Here is a 22,609-nt window from a genome sequence, read left to right on the forward strand (position 1 = left end):
AGACTAGGAGGTGTTTACAGAAATTGAAAGTTCCAGCAGTACATTTCCATGAGCTCATTACCAGTTCCATTTATACCTTTTAGATTTTACATGTACAAAGGAATACCCATGCAGTATGAACTCCTGCTTTCAGCTTGCATATTAATTACAAACAAAGTGGCAGAAATCAGGTACTCAATTACTGTAACATAATGGCAGGGCATCTTTACAGTCTGTGCTTTGGTCACTATTATTCAAAGCAGCTCCAACGCCCATCTTGCCTGCCTCTTTATGCTAATCATCCTAGCCCACTTTGCTCCTCCTCCTTCCAGCCTCCCTTAAGAACTGTACACTTTCAGCTGTCACCCAGGGTAACTCAGATCAGGCTTAGAAATCATTTGACTTAACTCAGCAGCATTTTTTTCTTTGTGTATGTGTTACTTTAGCAGTCCTCTCTAAAAACTGGAGGCATTCAATTTCATGTCAGCAAAAGGAATTTAAAAATGACAAAACTGTAATCTGTTGGAAATAGTTAATTTGTAGAATTTTACATTATAAGGGGGCATAGTTTCAATTTGTTTTGAGTGAAAGAAGAATTGTGTTTTTAGCCAGATGAATCGGCACCTTTATATTTAGGAGAAGTAACATTGGTGATTATTTATTTCAAGAATCACGACTAGAAAAATCTTGAAAGTTTAGTAGAGGAGTATATGTTGCACATGCAAAGACAAGATCTGCATGTATCTATGTAGTTCTGAGTATCTGGTGAAGGCCATTTTAGGTGACTGGACAAGAGAAGGAGGTGCTCTAGTGATCCTTGAGTCACAGCCATACTGCTAGGACCATGACTACTATACCAAGAAAAGGCAGCAGCCACCTGCTTGGCAGTTTGCACACCTGTAAGTTGAAGCTGCAGGAGGACCAGCTACAGCAAGGTGAGTCAGTCCAGCTCATGAGTTGCATGTTATGTGACCTTCTGTGCATTTACATTCCTGATGGTGGGCTGGTGAATGACCCGGGGGAGCGCTGACATAATAGTGATGCATAAGGGTGGGTTAACTTGGATTCACTATTGATTTTTAAAGGACTATGGAAGACTGTCAAGAATGCATATTCCTTGAAGTTGCCACTCTGACACTTATAGGCTTAAACTTCTATCCACTGTCAGTTTTTTAGAGTATGCTAGATTTTGTCTAATTCAAAACACCCATCTGGGCAAGGCTGAGTAAGCTACAAGGGGGATTCAGCTGAGAATAGCTTTAAGTTAGTCTGGAGGTTTCTCTACTGTCCTACCACTAGTGGGACACTTTTTCACTTTGTTTAAGCCTAACTTTGTCTGGATCTCTGGCTCATTCGTTTTGGGAAAAATAAATATATTCTTGACTTTTTTCCTTTTTATGGTCCAGAGACAGCTGGAGACAGACAGGAAAAAGTGTCACATGTCACTTGATGGGCACTCATTCAAAAGAAACTATCTACCTCCCAGCCATTTTCACTATCAGTCTTTTTAAATTTTCAAATCCACTCCCCAGCCAGCTGAGTTAGTGGCAGATGGTTGACATGGATAGACAAGATGATCCCTCCAACCCGCTCTGTCAGGGACAGCAAAGGACACTTGTGGGAATGGCTGGGTCTCTCATGGATGACATCATCACTCCATAGAGGTTAAGGATTCACCAGATACTTCTAACTTCTCTTCAATAGCCTAGAATAGATCTTTTTATATGTGGGTCTAGAACATGAGTTTTTAAATTGTTTTTCCAGAGACAAATTTTTTAGATTTTAGATTTAGTTTTAGATTTCAGTGGTGTGGAGAGTGTTGGCTAAAGGGCCAAAACCTTCCATTTCCAAGATGGAATCTGTGCTAACAGTCACATGAATGTGTCAGGCCACTTTGCATCAGTTCCTGGAGCTATATAAAGTGACTTCATGCTGTACAAGGCTTAGTGTGGTGTGGGCAGAAAATACTTCATGTGAACTTTTTAGACCATGCTTTACTACTAGGGCTCAAATACATTTTGAACCAACTAGCCTAGAATGTAAAGTCCTAGAATGTGTCAGGGTTAAGGCACAACACTGTAAAATGATCCTGCTTCTCTGTTAGTAGACAATTCTAGTTCATTAGAGGTTTTTTTGATTTCCATTCACTTTGTTTGAAATGTTTGAAATCCTTTGACTTCTCCTCACTTCAATTGCTAATACAATATTTTAAATAAAAAATTTGGTGGGGGTGAGCCTAAAGAAGATTATAGAAGTCACCTGTAACCACCACCCAAAGATAATTGCTATTAACATTTCAATGTAGAGACTTTTAGACTTTTCTCCTGTGCACATATATGAATTCTTCTTTTGCTTGATTTTTAAACAACATAGACTTGTTCTCGACACTTGTAAACAGTGTTTTGTAAACTGCTTTTAACTTAACAACAGAGGATGAACAAATTTCCAGGTCATCAAATATTCTTCTACAACCTTATTTTTAATAGTTTCACACTGTTCCTTTATATCGATGTCAACAAAATTCCTTTAGGTAATTCTCTACTGTTAGACATATTATTTATTTCTAATATTTTAACTATTATAATTAACACTGGGCTGCACCTAAACTAAAGAATAGATCTTTGCACTGATATGGGATTATTTTCTTGGCATAAATTCTTAGAGGTGAAATTGTAGAGTCAAGGATTATGCATTCTTAAAAATTGGTTTTGGCCAAATGACCCTCCTATCAGCAGTTGGGGCATGTTCTCAGTAATACCATTATTTTTAAAATTCCTTCTCAATTTTATAGATGGAAAATAATACCTCACTGTTGTTTTAATTTAAGGCAGCCTATCTTTAAGGTCTCTTCTTTACTGGCTGTATTAGTCAGGGTTCTCTAGAGGGACAGAACTAATAATGTGTGTGTGTGTGTGTGTGTGTGTGTGTGTGTGTGATATATCTATATCTATATCTATATCTCTATATCTATCTATCTATCTATCTATGGGAGTTTATTTTATATGGGAGTTCATTAAGTATTAATTTACATGATCACAAGGTCCCACAATAGGCTGTCTGCAAGCTGAGGAGCAAGGAGAGCCAGTCCAAGTCCCAAAACTGAAGAATTTGGAATCCAATGTTTGAGGGCAAAAAGCATGGGAGAAAGATGCAGGCTGGGAGGCTAGTCCAGTCTCACCTTTTCGTTTTTCTGCCTGCTTTATAGTCTCTGGCAGCTGATTAGATTGTGCCTCCAGATTAAGGGTGGGTCTGCCTTCCTTAGCTCCACTGACTCAAATGTTAATCTCCTTTGGCAACACTCTCACAGAAACACCCAGGATCAATACTCTGTATCCTTCAATCCAATCCAGTTGACACTTAGCATTAACCACCACACTGGCCATATCCAAAGAAGCCTGGAAATAATCACTATGATGACATACTTCCCAAAATACTCACAAGACTAGTCTTCTTTCTCAGACTTAGCTTTTTGCCTAGATTATTTTGAAAGCAACCATATTCTTCCACGCCTGAGTCTCAAAATAGCTGCCCACATAAGCCACAATCCATAAAGTTGTAAAGCATGCTAATGCAGTCCAGACTGGCCATTGACTGCTACAAAGAATGTCATCTAGTGATTTGAGCTGACAAGTGACACTGGGTAGTATTTGTTGTGTTGCTAAATAGCATTCCAGTTACTGTCCTGGAGTTTTTAAAGTATTCATTCAGAGCAGTGCCCTGATTTTTCCTCCAAGTTATTTTTGCACCTTGCTATTATGCAAAGTTCAGCAAAGTTCCCAGGAAGCAAAGCTATTCGTTTTAGAGAGTGAGGTCTGGCTATGTATTTATTCATGGAATAATCCTGGGTTCATGGCTTTGGCTTTCCCCAGCCAGCCTAAGGTTCTAGCTCCATTATTTAGCATATAGACTATGATTAACTGACATTTGACACTTCTGAAGAAATGATCAGCTTCAAATATATATGTATGTGTATATATATATATCTATATATATATATATTTTTTTGAGATACAGTCTTGCTGTCACCCAGGTTGGAGTGAGTTGGCATGATCTTGGCTCACTGCAACCTCCGCCTCCCATGTTCAAGTGATTCTTCTGCCTCAGCCTCCCGAGTAGCTGGGACTACAGGTGTGCGCCACCACATCCTGCTAATTTTTGTATTTTTATTAGAGATATTGTTTCCCATATTGGCCAGGCTGGTTTCAAACTCCTGACCTTGTGATCTACCCACCTCGGGCTCCCAAAGTGCTGGGATTACAGGCATAAGCCACCATGCCCAGCCTCAACACATACCATATTTTCGAACCCCCCATGCCATATGCTAAAATCCTTTGTGTTAATGCTCCAGTTAACACAAAGTCACCTAGTCACTCACAAAAGTGTAATTTTGAAGTGATTATGTATATAAAAGTCATTTAGTCTTTATCAGTTATCTGGGCAACAACAGTGTCCAAAGTGTTATACTAGATGCTGAATATGTAAATTGAACTAAGCCAACTAAGCCATGGTTTCCTGTCCACATAGAGTTTACTACAGCAACAAATGCTCTATCAGTCCAGAACACAAGTCTAGGAGGCTCCTCTCCCAACTTGTTGCTATATTCTAGCTTCTTCTATGATATTTTGAATCCATTTATCGCTAATATAGACTCTATGACCACATGTAAATGTTAATTTACATGTCTATACAGTGTCAGCAAAGCTCATTACACATTACATGTACTAGGCAGACAATCATCCTTATGTGCTATAGTACTTTAAAATGAACAAATGGTCTCATATACATTATCTCATTAATTTTCACAACAACCAGATAAAATAGTGTTGTCAAGTGTCTTCAGGGAAACAGAACCAGTAGGATGTGTGTGTGTGCATGCGTGTGTGTGTGTGTGTGTGTGTATATGGTTGACTCTTGAACAACATAAATTTGAACTGTTCGGGTCCACTTATATGTGAATTTTCTTCCTTTGCCACCCTTGAGACAGCAAGATCAACCCTCTTCTTCCCTCTCCTCAGCCTACTCAACATGAAGACAATGATTGAGACCTTTGTAACAATCCACTTCCACATAATAAATAGTAAATATATTTTCTCTTCCTTATGGTTTTCTTAATATCTTTTTCTCTAGCTTATTTTATTGTAAGAATACAGTATATAACACATATAATACAAAATATGTGTTAATTGTCTATGTTATTGATAAGGATTCTGATCATGAGTAGGCTATTAATAGCTAAGTTCTGGGACATCAAAAATTATATGCAGATTTTTAATGAGAGAGGAGAGAGACAGAGAGAGAAAGTAGATTGAGAGAATGATAGAGAGGGGGATTTATTTTAAGAAACTAACTCCCATAATTATGGAGGCTGGCAAGTCCAAACTGCAGTGTAGACTGACAGGCTGGAGACCCGGGTAACGAGATAATTCTGCAGTTGAGTCCATTCTTATCACTCTAGTGGGGTAGGTCTTTCTTTCTATTCAGGCCTTTGACTGATTAGATGAGACTCAGCCACTAATGAAGAGAAGTCTGCTTGAGTCAAAGTCTACTAATTTAAGTATAAACCTCATCCAAAATGTCCTCACAGAAACATCCAGAATGTTGACAAAATATCTGGGTATCATGGAACCCCCAAGCTGACACATAAAACTAGTAACTACAGGTAGGTATAATTATACTCATTTATAAAGATGTGGAGAATATGAATCTTCAAGGTCAAGATGACTTTTCCAAGGTTATTGGAAATAACCATTAACTATTAATACAATAATAACTATTAACACAGTTATTAAGAGCTGCTTTTAATGTACTTTCTGCTACATATAGCTGTCTCATAAAATGTATGATTTCTAGTACTACAATGTTTAATTTTTTTAACTGATTTATACTAGAGAAACTTCTCTGTGGATAACCAAGACAGGTTGGAATTCCTCATGATTTTCTTTGTTTTCTGACACCGGTTCTCAGAGTGTCCTACAATTCAATTAATTCAATTCTGACACTACCCAGAATTAGTGAAGACCCACAATGAAGGACTTAGTCCCAAAAGACTATCCAATTTCAGATTCCAACAACGAATTTCAGCTGTCCCCAAGCAACCTGCACTTCTGCCAGGACAATTACAAATTAAAGACTTCTCACAACCTCTCAGATTTGGTAATTCACTAGAACAACTCACAGAATTGAGGAAAGCTCTACACTTTCCATTTCCATTTTATTATAAGGGATACAAATAATCAGCCAGATAAAGAGGTACATGGGATGAGATCTGGAAGGGTCATGATCACAGGAGCCTCTACTTCTACAGAGTCCAGATGAGCCACCCTCTTAGTAACAGGAAGCTCCCCTGAGCACAGTGTCCAGGGTTTTTAGTGAAGTTTCATTATGTAGGCATGATTGATTAAGTCATTGGCCATATGACTGAACTTAACCTCCAATTCTTCTCTCCTCCTAGGGGATTAGGGGAATGGGGTGGATCTGAAATTTCCAATCTCTAATCACATGCTTGGTCTTTTTGGTGTGGCAGCCCCTCCCTTGAAACTATCTAAGGACCCCTTAGATAGTTCCGTAATAAGCCTTCCTAATAGCACTAGGAAATATATATATATAAATCAGTTTAATGGCCAAAACTTCATTTTCTCACTGCACTTCTATTAGGATGGCTACTAACTGAAAAAAACACACACAGGAAATAACAAATGCTGATGAGAATGTGGAGAAATTGGAACCTCATGCACTATTGGAGAAGATAAAATGGTGGAGCTGCTGTGAAAAGCATTATGGCAATGTATTAGTCGTTCTCACGCTGCTATAAAGAACTGCCTGACACTGGGTAATTTATAAAGGAAAGGGGTTTAATTGACTCACAGTTTCACAAGGCTGGGGAGGCCTCGGGAAACTTATAATCATGGCAGAAGGGGAAGCAAACACATTCTTTTTCACATGGCAGCAGGAAGGAGAAGTGATGGGCAAAGGGGGAAAAGCCCCTATAAAACCATCAGCTCTCCTGAGAACTCACTCACTATCATGAGAACAGCAGGGGGTAACTGCCCCCATGATTCAATTACCTCCCACTGGGTCCCTCCCATAACACCTGGGGATTATGGGAACTACAGTTCAAGATGAGATATGGGTGGGGGCTCAGCCAAACCATATCAGACAGTTCCTCCAAAAATTAACAAATAAAATTACCATGTATCCTGCAATTTCGCTTCTGGATAAAATACTAAGAGAAGTGAAAGCAGGAATTAAAACAGATACTAGCACACCTATATTCATGGTTGTATTATTCACAATGACCAAAAGAAGGAAATAACCAAATCTCCAACGATAAGTGAATGGATCAATGAAATGTGGATAATAATTAAAATAAATAAATAAAAATAAAATAAATAAATGATAATAAATAATTTTTAGCCTCAAAAATGAAGGAAATTCTGACACATGCTACAACATGGATGAACCTGAGGACATTAAGTTGAATGAAATAAGCCAGTCACAAAAAGATAAACATTGTCTTATTCCACTTACATGAAGTATCTAAAGTAGTCAAATTTAGAGAGACAGAAAGTAGAATGGTGTTTCTAGGGTTTTGGGGAAGAAACAATTGAGGATGTGTTGTTTAATGGTACAGGATTTCAGTTTTTCAGGATAAAAAGAGTTCTGGAGATTGGTTATACAAACAGGTCAATATAGTTCACACTACTGAACTGTACATTTACAAATGGTTAAGAGGATAACGGATAACTTTTACGGTAAGTATATTTTACCACATAAAAAAAGCCATGGTTGTTCAAGGCCATCCCTACTTACACTTTTGAAGCTGGACTTAACAAAAACAAAATTAAAAAAAAAATGCTTTATGTTTCCATTCCTAAAAACAAAGTCATGAGAAAGTAGTCTGCTCCTCCATGATCCCCAATACTATTTCTTTCCAAATATTAATAAAATAATAAAACCCTACCTAGATTAATCAATAAAAAGAGACATGACTGGGTACAGTGGCTCACACCTGTAATCTCAGCATTCTCAGAGACTGAGGTGGGCAGATTACTTGAGGACAGGAGTTCAAGTTCACCCTGGTCAACGTGGTAAAACCTCGTCTTTACTAAAAATACAAAAATTAGCCAGGTATGGTGGCATGCGCCTCTGATCTCAGCTACTCAGGAGGCTGAGGCATGAGAATTGCTTGAGCCCATGAGATCAATGTTGTAGTGAGTCAAGATCATGGCAGTGCACTCCAGCCTGGGCAATAGAGACTCTGTTTAAAGAGAGAGAGAGAGAGAGAGAGAGAGAGAGAGAGAGAGAGAGAGAGAGAGAGAGAGAGGAGAGAGAGACAAAACATCAATATCAGGAATGATGTAGAGAGTGTCATTAACAGATATTAAAAGGATTATAAGGGAGTCTTATGAATACCTTTGTGCCAGAAAGATGCAGAGGAACATAAGCAAAATTCAACACCAACTAATATAAAAATTCAAGGGATTTGGAATACAGTGATGACTTCCTCAACCTGATAGAGAAAAACATTTACAAGAAATCCAGCAGCTAACACTACTCAATGCAGAAGATTGTACGTTTTCCTCCTAAGATTGGGAAAAAAAAAACAGAGATGTCCATGATCATCACTTGTCTTCAACAGGGTATTAGAGATCCTAGCCAGTGTATTACATTAAGAAAAATAAATAAAAGGCTTACATATTGTAAAGAAAGAGGTAAAACCGTCTTTTTTCACAGATGACTAATGGTGTTTGTAGAAAACTCCAGAGAAATCTATCAAAAAATGCTAGAACTAGTAAATGCATTTACCAAGGTAAAAGGCTACAGTCAACATACAAAAATGTCATATTTCTATATATTACCTAAGAAAAAGTGGAAATTAAAAATATACTCATTAAATAGCATAGAAAGGAAATACTTATGGATTAATTTAACAAAATATGTGCAAGACTTGTACACTTAAACATTGCAGTGTGAAGCTAAAGAAAATATGATATAAGAAGAGATATATCCCAAATTCATGAATTGGAATGCTCAATGTCAGTTTTCCTCAGCTTGACCTATAGAGTCAAGGCCATCTCAATAAAAATTACACCAGATTTGTTTTGAAATTGACAAATTGATTGTAAAAGTGTAAGGAAGTATTAAGGACCTAGAATAACTAAATCAATCTTGATAGAGAACAAAGTTGACAACCTACGCTTTTGGATTGCAGGCTATAAAATCAAGATGGTATAGTATCAGTATAAGGATAGAAAAATCTAGTTGCAAAGGAATATAAAGCCTAGAAATTGATCTATTAGTACATGGTCACTTGGTTTTAGACAAAGGTATCAAGGTAACTCAAAGGGAGGATAGTCTTTTCTACAAGACTCCTGGAACAAATGGGGGGAAATATTTCTAAAAATGAACCTCAATACCTACCTCACACAAAAATTAGTTTGAGATAGAATATGACTGAAACACAAAAGCTAAATATATAAAGCTTCTAGGAGAAATGTAGGAAAATATCTTCACTGTCAGAATAGGCAGCTTTTTAGACAGACAAAAAAGCATTGACCATAGAAAATAGATAGGTTAGAGTATCAATATTAAACATATCTGTTCTTCAAAAGATACCACTAAGAAAAGAAAAGACTGGGAACTTTCAACTGTTAAAAACTCTTACAACTCCTAAGAAACAATTTGATTGAAAAATGGGCAAATGGGCTGGGCGTGGTGGCTCACGCCTGTAATCCCAGCACTTTAGGAGGCTTAGGTGGGCAGATCATGAGGTTAGGAGATTGAGACCATCCTGGCCAACATGGTGAAATCCTGTCTCTACTAAAAACACAAAAATTAGCTGGGTGTGGTGGTGCACACCTGTAATCTTAGCTACTTGGGAGGCTGAGGCAGGAGAATCACTTGAACCAGGGAGTTGGAGGCTGCAGAGAGCCAAGATTGTGCCACTGCACTCCAGCCTGGTAACAGACTGAGACTCCATCTCAAACAAACAAACAAACAAGAAAAGGACAAATGATCTGGCAAACACTTAAAAAGAAAGTATATAAATGGCCAAAAGCACATCAAAAGATGCTCAATGTTATCAGTCAACAGGGAAATGCAAAATAAAACCACCATGAAATATCACTTCACATCCACTAGAATAGCTAAAATATTAAATGCTGATAACACAATGCTTGAAGAGGATGTGAACCAATCAGAACTCACTCATTGCTGGGAAGTGGTAAAAACCACTTTGGAAAATGGTTTGGCAGTTTCTTATATAATTAGACCCACAAGTATCCTGTGATCCAACAGTTCCATATTTAGGTATTTTTCCAAGAGAAATAAAAATATCTCCACGAAAGACTTGCACAAGAATGTTCATAGCAGATTTTATTCTTGAGCCCCAACATGTGAATAACACAAAACTGTTCATAAGCAAGTAAATGGGTCAGCAAATTGTGGTATATTCACACATTGGAATACTACTCAGTAGTAAAAAGAAATGAATTGCTGATACATGTAACCATGTAGATGAATCTCAGAAATGTTATATTGAGTGAAAATAAGCCAGACACAAAAGAGTACATATTTCTACAGGCAAAACTAGGCCATGTTGATAGACATCAGAACAGTTGTTGCCCAGGGAGAAGAACTGGAATAGGACACAAGGAACTCACTGGGGCAATAAAAATGTTTTCTATCTTGATAGGTGCTTGGTTACCTGAGCACACACATTTGTCAAAAATTCATCTGTGCATTTTATTCTACATAATCTAACCCTCATTTTCTAAAATGTGAGATGGCCTAGGAAGCCTCAGACTTCAAATTTTCCTCTAGGCCTCTACTACTGATTCCACAGAATAGTGAAGAGACTGAAATATCTCAATGAATTTGAATAACTTGCCCAAGAACATAACTGTGTCCTACTGGCAGAGTACCCACAGCTCAGGAAATACCACACCCTCAAGATAGAGTGTTAATATAGCCTTAGCCAAGTTTCATAATAGTGGTGTTTTATTGTTGCTTTTATTCCTAAAGCTTAGAACTTCTCTATTAATAACATGGACACCAAAAATTAGCTCATCAATGAGATTAGCACAGGATAAATTGAGGTATAATAAAAAGAACTACCTAATAGCTAGGGTGAGACAGTTCCTCTTTTTGTCAATCATCTGTCTTTTCATTATAGAATATCCCTTAGAATCAATGATTTCTTGTAATTTTCTTTAGAATTCAGTGTTGTTACTGTTTTAAAACCATGACTGACTCATGAGTTATCCTTTAATAATAAACAGCTGAAATGGACTACTTCATGAATATTTTTTTTTTTGCCCTTAACCATTTGGTGGGTTTTCTTTTTCTTTTTTTTCTTTTTTTAATTTTTTATTGGATTTTAGGTTTTGGGGTACATGAGCAGAGCATGCAAGACAGTTGCGTAGATACACACATGGCAGTCTGCTTTGCTTTTCTTCTCCCCTTCACCCACATTTGGCATTTCTCCCCAGGCTATCCCTCCCCACCTCCCCCTCCCACTGTCCCTCCCCTTTTCCCCCCAATAGACCCCTGTGTATAGTACTCCCCTTTCTGTGTCCATGTGTTCTCATTTTTCATCACCCGCCTATAAGTGAGAATATGCGGTGTTTCATTTTCTGTTCTTGTGTCAGTTTGCTGAGGATGATGTTCTCCAGATTCATCCATGTCCCTACAAATGACACAAACTCATCATTTCTGATTGCTGCATAATATTCCATGGTGTATATGTGCCACATTTTTCCAATCCAGTCTATTATCAATGGGCATTTGGGTTGATTCCAGGTCTTTGCTATTGTAAACAGTGCTGCAATGAACATTCGTGTACATGTGTCCTTATAGTAGAACAATTTATAGTCTTTTGGATATATACCCAGTAATGGGATTGCTGGGTCAAATGGAATTTCTATTTCTAAGGCCTTGAGGAATCGCCACACTGTCTTCCACAATGGTTGAACTAATTTACACTCCCACCAACAGTGTAAAAGTGTTCCTTTTTCTCCACATCCTCTCCAGCATCTGTTGTCTCCTGATTTTTTAATGATTGCCATTCTAACTGGCGTGAGATGGTATCTCAATGTGGTTTTGATTTGCATCTCTCTGATGACCAGTGACGATGAGCATTTTTTCATATGATTGTTGGCCTCATATATGTCTTCTTTTGTAAAGTATCTGTTCATATCCTTTGCCCACTTTTGAATGGGCTTGTTTGTTTTTTTCCTGTAAATCTGTTTGAGTTCTTTGTAAATTCTGGATATCAGCCCTTTGTCAGATGGGTAGACTGCGAAAATTTTTTCCCATTCTGTTGGTTGCCGATCCACTCTAGTGACTGTTTCTTTTGCCGTGCAGAAGCTGTGGAGTTTCATTAGGTCCCATTTGTCTATTTTGGCTTTTGTTGCCAATGCTTTGGTGTTTTGTTCATGAAGTCCTTGCCTATTCCTATGTCCTGGATAGTTTTGCCTAGATTTCCTTCTAGGATTTTTATCGTGCCAGGTCTTATGTTTAATTTTTAATCCATCTGGAGTTAATTTTAGTGTAAGGTGTCAGGAAGGGGTCCCGTTTCTGCTTTCTGCACAAGGCTAGCCAGTTTTCCCAACACCATTTGTTAAACATGGAATCCTTTCCCCATTGCTTGTTTTTGTCGGGTTTATCAAAGATTGTATAGTTGTATGTATGTTGTGTTGCCTCCGGTGCCTCTGTTTTGTTCCATTGGTCTATATCTCTGTTTTGGTACCAGTACCATGCTGTTTTGATTACTGTAGCCTTGTAGTATAGTTTGAAATCTGGTAGTGTGATGCCCCCCGCTGTGTTCTTTTTGCTTAGAATTGACTTGGCTATGCGGGCTCTCTTTTGGTTCCATATGAAGTTCATGGTGGTTTTTTCCAGTTCTGTGAAGAAACTCAATGGTAGCTTGATGGGGATAGCATTGATTCTGTAAATTACTTTGGGCAGTATAGCCATTTTCACTATATTAATTCTTCCTAACCATGAACATGGAATGTTTCTCCATCTGTTTGTGTCCTCTCTGATTTCGTTGAGCAGTGGTTTGTAGTTCTCCTTGAAGAGGTCTCTTACGTTCCTTGTGAGTTGTATTCCAAGGTATTTTATTCTTTTTGTAGCAATTGAGAATGGCAGTTCGTTCTTGATTTGGCTTTCTTTAAGTCTGTTATTGGTGTAGATGAATGCTTGTGATATTTGCACATTGATTTTATATCCTGAGACTTTGCTGAAGTTGCTTATCAGTTTCAGGAGTTTTTGGGCTGAGGCAATGGGGTCTTCTAGGTATACTATCATGTGGTCTGCAAATAGAGACAATTTGGCTTCCACCTTTCCTATTTGAATACCCTTTATTTCTTTTTCTTGCCTGATTGCTGTGGCTAGAACTTCCAGTACTATATTGAATAGGAGTGGTGAAAGAGGGCATCCTTGTCTAGTGCCAGATTTCAAAGGGAATGCTTCCAGTTTTTGCCCATTCAGTATGATATTGGCTATTGGTTTGTCATAAATAGCTTTTATTACTTTGACATACGTTCCATCGACACCGAGTTGATTGAGGGTTTTTAGCATAAAGGGCTGTTGAATTTTGTCAAATGCCTTCTCTGCGTCAATTGAGATAATCATGTGGTTTTTGTTTTTGGTTCTGTTTATGTGGTGAATTATGTTGATAGACTTGTGTATGTTGAACCAGCCTTGCATCCCCGGGATGAATCCTACTTGATCATGATGAATAAGTTTTTTGATTTGCTGTTGCAATCGGCTTGCCAATATTTTATTGAAGATTTTTGCATCTATGTTCATCATGGATATTGGCCTGAAGTTTTCTTTTCTTGTTGGGTCTCTGCCGGGTTTTGGTATCAGAATGATGTTGGTCTCATAAAATGATTTGGGAAGGATTCCCTCTTTTTGGATTGTTTGAAATAGTTTTAGAAGGAATGGTACCAGCTCCTCCTTGTGTGTCTGGTAGAATTCGACTGTGAACCCGTCTGGACCTGGGCTTTTTTTGTGTGGTAGGCCCTTAATTGCTGCCTCAACTTCAGACCTTGTTATTGGTCTATTCATAGTTTCAGCTTCCTCCTGGTTTAGGCTTGGGAGGACACAGGAGTCCAGGAATTTATCCATTTCTTCCAGGTTTACTAGTTTATGTGCATAGAGTTGTTTGTAATATTCTCTGATGATGGTTTGAATTTCTGTGGAATCTGTGGTGATTTCCCCTTTATCATTTTTTATTGCATCTATTTGGTTGTTCTCTCTTTTCTTTTTAATCACTCTGGCTAGTGGTCTATTTTGTTGATCTTTTCAAAAAACCAGCTCTTGGATTTATTGATTTTTTTGAAGGGTTTTTTGTGTCTCAATCTCCTTCAGTTCAGCTCTGATCTTAGTTATTTCTTGTCTTCTGCTGGGTTTTGAGTTTTTTTGATCTTGCTCCTCTAGCTCTTTCAATTTTGACGATAGGGTGTCAATTTTGGATTTCTCCATTCTCCTCATATAGGCACTTATTGCTATATACTTTCCTCGAGAGACTGCTTTAAATGTGTCCCAGAGGTTCTGGCATGTTGTGTCTTCGTTCTCATTGGTTTCGAAGAACTTCTTTATTTCCGCCTTCATTTCATTGTTTACCCAGTCAACATTCAAGAGCCAGTTGTTCAGTTTCCATGAAGCTGTGTGGTTCTGGGTCGGTTTCTGTATTCTGAGTTCTAACTTGATTGCACTATGGTCTGAGAGGCTGTTTGTTATGATTTCAGTTGTTTTGCATTTGTTGAGCAGTGCTTTACTTCCAATTATGTGGTCAATTTTTGACTAGGTGTGATGTGGTGCTGAGACGAATGTGTATTCTGTGGATTTGGGGTGGATAGTTCTGTAAATATCTATCAGGTTTGCTTGCTCCAGGTCTGAGTTCAAGCCCTGAATATCCTTGTTGATTTTCTGTCTGGTTGATCTGTCTAGTATTGACAGTGGAGTGTTAAAGTCTCCCACTATTATTGTGTGGGAGTCTAAGTCCTTTTGTAAGTCATTAAGAACTTGCCTTATGTATCTGGGTGCTCCTGCATTGGTTCCATATATGTTTAGGATCGTTAGCTCTTCTTGTTGTATCGATCCTTTTACCATTATGTAATGGCCTTGTTTGTCTCTTTTGATCTTTGTTGCTTTAAAGTCTATTTTATCAGAGATGAGAATTGCAACTCCTGCTTTCTTTTGCTCTCCATTTGCTTGGTAAATCTTCCTCCATCCCTTTATTTTGAGCCTTTGTGTATCCTTGCATGTGAGATGGGTTTCCTGGATACAGCACACTGATGGGTTTTGGATTTTTATCCAATTTGCCAGTCTGTGTCTTTTGATTGGTGCATTTAGTCCATTTACATTTAGGGTTAATATTGTTATGTGTGAATTTGATACTGCCATTTTGATTCTAAGTGGCTGTTTTGCCTGTCAGTTGTTGTAGATTCTTCATCATGTTGATGCTCTTTAGCATTCAGTGTGATTTTGGAATGGCTGGTACTGGTTGATCCTTTCTATGTGTAGTGCCTCTTTTAGGAGCTCTTGTAAAGCAGGCCTGGTGGTGACAAAATCTCTGAATACTTGCTTGTTCGCAAAAGATCTTATTTTTCCTTCACTTCTGAAGCTCAGTTTGGCTGGATATGAAATTCTGGGTTGAAAGTTCTTTTCTTTAAGAATGTTGAATATTGGCCCCCACTCTCTTCTGGCTTGTAGTGTTTCTGCCGAGAGATCTGCTGTGAGTCTGATGGGCTTCCCTTTGTGGGTGACCCGACCTTTCTCTCTGGCTGCCCTTAGTATTCTCTCCTTTATTTCAACCCTGTTAAATCTGACGATTATGTGCCTTGGGGTTGCTCTTCTTGCGGAATATCTTTGTGGTGTTCTCTGTATTTCCTGCATTTGAGTGTTGGCCTGTCTTGCTAGGTGGGGGAAATTTTCCTGGATGATGTCCTGAAAAGTATTTTCCAGCTTGGATTCATTCTCTTCGTCCCCTTCTGGTACACCTATCAAACGTAGGTTAGGTCTTTTCACATAGTCCCACATTTCTTGGAGACTTTGTTCATTCCTTTTTGCGCTTTTTTCTCTAATCTTGGTTTCTCGTTTTATTTCATTGAGTTGGTCTTCGACTTCAGATATTCTTTCTTCTGCTTGGTCAATTCGGCTATTGAAACTTCTGCATGCTTCGCGAAGTTCTCGTATTGTGTTTTTCAGCTCCTTTAATTCATTCATATTCCTCTCTAAGTTATCCATTCTTGTTATCATTTCCTCATATCTTTTTTTAAGTTCCTTAGTTTCTTTGCATTGATTTAATACATGTTCTTTTAGCTTACAAAAGTTTCTCATTATCCATCTTCTGAAGTCTAATTCCGTCATTTCGTCACAGTCATTCTCCATCCAGCTTTGTTCCCTTGCTGGTGAGGAGTTTTGGTCCTTTCTAGGAGGCGAGGTGTTCTGGTTTCGGGTGTTTTCCTCCTTTTTTCACTGGTTTCTTCCCATCTTTGTGGATTTGTCCGCTTGTCGTCTGCGTAGTTGCTGACTTTTCGATTGGGTCTCTGAGTGGACACCCAGAATGTTGATGATGAAGTATTTCTGTTGCTTGTTTTTTCTACCAGTCTAGCCCCTTCGCTGTATGACTGTTGAGGTCCGCTCCAGACCCTGCTTGTCTGGGGTGCACCTCTAGCAGCTGTGACACAGCGAGGGATGCTACCAGTTTCTTTTTCTGCTATCTTTGTCCCAGAATGATGCCTGCCTAATATCGGTCTTTTGGATATAGAGGGGTCAGAAAGCTGCTTGAGGAGACAGTTTGTACTTTATAGGAGCTCAATTGCTGAGCTGTGAGCTCTGTTGTTCATTCAGGGCTGGTAGGCTGCTATGTTTGATTCTGCTACAACAGAGCTCATTAAAAAAACCCTTTTTTTCCTCAAATTCTCTGTGTTGAGGAGTTTGGGCTTTATTTTTGGATGTCTGTTGAGGTCCTGCCTAGCTAGGACGCAGACTAGCCACTGTTTGCCTGCCGAGGCTCCGCCCTGCTGTTGTGAGGCTCGCCCTGGCTCTGCTGTTCTGCTGTGTTCTCCGCCATGCCCTGCGGCGGAGTCTCTTTGTTGTAGCGGGTTGCCTTGGCAACGGCAGGCTGTGTCAGCAGTGGGCGTGTATCTCAGTAGGGACGGGTTGCCTCGGCCACGGCTGGCTGCGTCAGCAATTGGCATGTATCTCAGTTGGGGCGGGTTGCCTCAGTAATGGTGGACGCCCCTCCCCCACAGAGCATCTCGGGCCGTCTGCACGGGGCTTGTTTGAAATCATGGTTTTGTTCATCCCACTAGGCCACCCCTAACGCTCTGTCCCTGCAATCCCCTGGGCTGGCCCACTGTCCAATACTAGCTCAGTCTCAAGTCCAGCCCTCTCACGTCTCCGGTTGCTGGTTCAACAGGGCACCCGGACAAGCGCGCCCTGTGGGGAGCACTGGGCAGGGCCGGCCGCTGCCACCCCGGCTGCCGGCTTTGCCAGGCGGAGGTTCTGTCTGGCGTTCTGTGTGTCCTCTTCACTTGGGAATTTCCCCATTCCATGGGCAACAAAGATCAGTCTGGAAATGCAGCTCAGACTCACCTCTCCGCAGACTCAACGCGAGCTCCAATCCTGGGTTTTTCTCACAGCACCATCTTGAGTCCTCCCCCCATGAATATTTTTTGACCCCATCTCTACTTCACCTTGTTTGAATTTATGTAGCTCTTCATTTATTTTATTTAATAAATACTTAGTGGCTGCCACTTATCAGGCACTGTTCTCGACTCTAGTGAACAAAGCAAACAAAAAATTCTACCCACAAAAAGCTTATTTTCTCCGAGGCAGAAATGCAAACAATAAAGAAGATAAATGAGCAAAATATATAGTGCAAATCAGGAGTCCATGGCTTGTTTGGAACTGGGTATCACAGCAGGAGGTGAGCAGGGCATGAGTGAGCATTACCACCTGAGCTCTGCCTCCTGTCAGAGCAATGCATGTTATAGTCTCACAGTAGTGCAAACCCTATTGTGAACTGTGCATGTGAGGGATCTAGGTTGCATGCTTCTTATGAGAATCTAATGTCTGATGATATGAGGTGGGGCAGTTTCATTTCGAAACTATCCCCACCCACCTTACCACCATCTGTGGAAAAATTGTCTTCCAGTCCTTCATGCCAAAAAGGTTAGGGACCAATGGTGCAAATGATAATAATGAAGACAGAGATTATGGAAAAAAATAAAGCAGGCAAAATGGAGTGTCATAATGGAGGTCTGATTTAAGCAGGGTGTTCAGGAAAGACCTCATTAAGAAGGTGAATTTGAGTCAAGACCTGAAAGAGGTGAGGGAGTGGATTGCGCAACATCTGGGGGAAGAGCAATCCAGGTAGAATAAAGAGTAAGTACAAAGACTGAGTTTTAGAAATCACACTTCACCTACATTTGTTCTGACATGGTTATTGATTCATTTCAGTTAGAGCAATATTTCTATCACAGTTATCTAGGTCTGTGATTCTCAAACTTTAGCATTAACTGCAGAATCTCCTGGAGATCTTATTAAAATACAATTGCTGGGTCCCACTCTGACTTTCTGATTCAGAAGTTCTGAGGGGAGTGGAAGGAAGGAGTCAAGAATGTTCATTTCTAACAAGTTCTCAGAGAAATGCTGTTGCGGCAGTTGCAGAGATCACACTTTAAGAATGACTGTGTTGGAGGGATAAAAGGAGGCCAGTGTAATTGAGTTAGCTTAAATAAGTGTAAGGAAATGATTGAGAGATAGGGAGAAGGGAGAGGAGCAGTTAGATGTCTGCCCTGGTAAGCCCTTTGGCTTTGACAGTGAGAGAGGTGGGAAATATTACATGCCAACTTGAGTTAATTTGATCATCTGTATCTTTTAGGTTCTTTGGGGGAGCTAGTAATAACCAGTAAAAAGTTAGGGATGCAGTAAAAGTAAGCTACTCCTCCACAACCTCAACACCATGTTAAAATAAAGCAAACCTTAGGTTAAATTCTTTCACATAGATGGCTATTTACTAAACAAATATTAATTAGCAAATAAGCATAAAACATTGCATATGATGTCCCAAATTCTCTGTTCCTTAGGTAATCTGATTATATCTTGCCCAAAAGATTTTCTCAGACAAAATGACATTCTCCAGGCAGTATTCTGTGCAGTCAGCCAGTAATCAAGAATTATCCTGCTCATTAATGGACACTGGGACCTTTCAGTATAAAGCTCTGGACATTGTACCTAAAAGTACAGGCTATAAGCCTTGCCAGATTCTTCTGTCCAGGTTGTGTAAGACTGGCAAGTGTCCTAAATATTTCAGGCAATCCAAGGTCTTGAATGCCATTCATTTCACCAATGGAAATTCATTTATGATGTTGATTATGCTAAATCTCAAAGGCTCAGATATTGATTGAGGTGAAAAGATGACAAGCTTGTAATGAGAAGCCTCTGAATGTGAGTTTCCTGGTCCTGGCAACCACACTTGGGGTACCAATTCCCCACTAGGTCAATATATACCACTTTAAGTGGTATAATTTAATCTAACATTCACATACAAATTATGCTATCTTTGCTAGTGTCTTCTAAAGTCAATTACAAGAAACAGTGCTTCTCTTCATTTTCTCACAATAAGGCATATATTAAAAATAATACAGCACTTTGAGGTCAATTCAGGAGGCTGACCCTGTGGGATGAAGGGCCAAGATCCTGGCACACATGTAGCATGTACACTAGTGTGCTCCACACATGAAGCAAAATCTAGCAAGAGCAAACATTTGAACCCTTATTGATATTCTTTGTTATGGAAGGTCATCCACTAAGCATGCTCTAAACAACTTAGATGATAAGTTCCACAAGGGGACCTATAAAATCACTTTCAAAACTAAGATTCTGAGCTTTGCCAAGAATTATTCTTTTGTGTTAATGCTGACTCAATTGCGCTGTTTTTGAGAGCAGAAAAAATGGATTCATACCCTAGACCATATCACAGTGCTAACATGTCACTTACAAACAAATCACATTTATGAAGTGTTTGTTATAGACTAGACACTGTTTTTCAGCACTTTTGATGTATTAGCTCATTTCTTTGTGAAAGTCCCAGGAGGTCTCACAGCTGGGGTCTTCAGCCAAGCTCCTGACCCAAGATCTGGACTCCAGAGACTGGGCTTTCACTCATGCTCACTGCCTCTTAAGCTGGTACAAAATAGATGTTCAGCTAAGTACCTGCAAAGGGCTTGGATGATGGCTGGCCCTTGAACTGAATTTGTGTTTCCATTGTTTAGAATAGGTTGCTATTAAATCACCAGTTAATTTCTATATGAATTACCAACTACATCCAACTGTCTCCCAAAAGGGTATGTTTGACTGGAAAAGAAACAGTTGCAAAAATGCAGATATATCAGTGCACATCTAGCAGCTCAGAGCAAGTGGCTTGCTAATTAGGCTAGCAGTTTTTGCTTAACTTTAAATAACTGCATAGCCCCTATGTCCCACACTGCATGAAATGCAAAAGATAGCAACGTACCATTTTTGGAACTGGACTGATACAGTCTTGGAGAGCAGTTTGGGTTTTTGACAAAATAAAGAGGGAGTATGCCAAACCTCAAATTAAAAAGGGACTAAATAGTAGTCATTATTGTAATTCACTTTTATTTAAACTGGGTTTTTATATCAAGTGTTGGCTCAACTATCACATTAAATCATTAACTTGACTTAAAATTTTAATCAACTCTTAGGCAAGGTAAGTTTCACACCTGAGTTGCTTTTTAATGTAGTCTGTTGGCAAATCTAGCAAAATATTCAAAAGTCAGGATTTAAAATGCAGTAAATACCTGTATTCATTAAAAAGCTGCATTCCTTCTACCCAGTGATCACATACCTCACACCCTGTGGATGCCAATAAACAAACAAAAGGTCAAAGGAATAAGATCTAGACTTTTTTTTTTTGAAGGGAGGGATGAAGGAAGGGAGGAAGGGGGGAGGGAGGGAGGGAGGGAGAGAGGGAAGGGAAGGAAGGAATTCTAGCAATAAGAGAGACATTGCCGACCTGGATTTAGAGGTTTACAAGTTAATTTCTTTATTTTGAGTGAAGGGAAGAAGAAAAAAATGAGTAAAGGAGAGGAAGAAAGAGGAAGAGAAGGAGGGAGAGTGAATGGAAATATTGCTTTATTTTGAAAAGAAAATGGGTATTAATAATGGCCAATGAATGTTTCATTTAAACCTATGAGTAGGTGTGATGTGGTATTGACTAGAATGTTTATTTTGTTTATTTGAAATGGAGAGCTCTATAAATATTTATTAAGTTTACTTGTTCCGGATCTGAGTTCAAGTCCTTGATATCCTTATTAATTTTCTGTCTCATTGTGTCTAAGTCTTTATGTATCTGGGTGTTAGGATCGTTAGCTCTTGTTGTTGCATTGATCCTTTTACCACTATATCTTTGTTCCTTTAAAATCTATTTTATCCGATATGAGAATTGCAACTCCTGCTTTTTATTTATTTATTTATTTATTTATTTTTGCTCTCCATTTGGTTGGTAAATCTTTCTCCATCCCTTTGTTTTGAGTCTTTGCGTATCCTTGCCTGTGAAACAGGTCTGGATGTAACATGCCGTTGGGTTTTGGCTGTGTCTTTTGATTGGGGGATTAGTCAATTTAAATTTAGGGTTACTGCCATTTGATGTTAACTGGCTGTTTTATCCATTCGTTGGTGTAAATTCTTCTTTATGTTGGTGCTCTTTACTTTTTGGTATATTTTTAGAAGGGCTGATACTGGTTGTTTCTTTCTGTGTGTAATGCTTCTTTCAGAAGCTCTTGTAAAGCAGGCCTGGTGGTAATAAAATCTCTGAGTTCTTGCTTGTTCATGAAAGATTTTATTTTTCCTTCAGTTGTGAAGCTTAGTTTGGCTGGATATGAAATTCTGGGCTGAAGGTTCTGTTCTTTGAGGATGTTGAATATTGGCCCCCATTCTCTTCTGGCTTGTAGAGTTTCTGCTGAGAGATCTGCTGTAAGTCTAATAGGCTTGCCTTTGTGGGTAACCTGACCTTTCTCTTTGGCTGCCCTTAGTATTTTCTCCTTCGTTTCAGCCCTAGTGAATCTAATGATTATATGCCTTGGGGTTGCTCTTCTTGAGGAATATCTTTGTGGTGTTCTCTGTATTACCTGGGGTTGAATATTGACCTGCTTTGCTAGTTTAGGAAAATTTTCCTGAATAATTTCCTGAAGGGTATTTTCCATCTTGGATTCATTCTCTCTGTCGCATTCAGGTACACCTATCAAATGTAGATTTGGTCTTTTCACATAGTCCCACATTTCTTGGAGACTTTGCTCATTCCTTTTTATCCTTTTTTCTCTAATCTTTTCTTCGCGTTTTATTTCATTAAGTTGGACTTTGACCTCTGATATCCCTTCTTCTAACTGAACAATTTGAGTGTTTAAACCTGTGCAAACTTCTTGGAGTTCCTGTATTGTATTCTTCAGTTCCATTATTTCACTCATACTCCTCTCTAAGTTGTCTATTCTCAATAGGATTTCATCAAACTTTTTTTCAAAGTTCTTAGTTTCTTTACGTTGGGCTACAACATGTTCTTTTAACTCACCGAAGTTTGTTATTATCCATT

General features: G+C 38.9%; 1 protein-coding gene across 3 annotated transcripts in view; it reads left to right on the forward strand.

Annotated features, from left to right (window-relative positions):
• The first annotated feature begins 348 nt into the window (after positions 1–348).
• RANBP3L (RAN binding protein 3 like) overlaps positions 349–22,609 on the forward strand; it is a 68,855-nt gene continuing 46,594 nt past the window's right edge. For all 3 annotated transcript variants that reach the window (XM_017969957.4, XM_002745050.6, XM_017969956.4), the window contains exon 1: positions 349–914. In XM_017969957.4, coding sequence (XP_017825446.3) covers positions 824–914 — 91 coding nt within the window. In that variant the 5' untranslated portion in view covers positions 349–823. The remainder of the gene's footprint in view (positions 915–22,609) is intronic.

This window comes from Callithrix jacchus, chromosome 2 (assembly GCF_049354715.1).
Source record: "Callithrix jacchus isolate 240 chromosome 2, calJac240_pri, whole genome shotgun sequence".
Classification (NCBI taxonomy): Eukaryota; Metazoa; Chordata; class Mammalia; order Primates; family Cebidae; genus Callithrix; species Callithrix jacchus.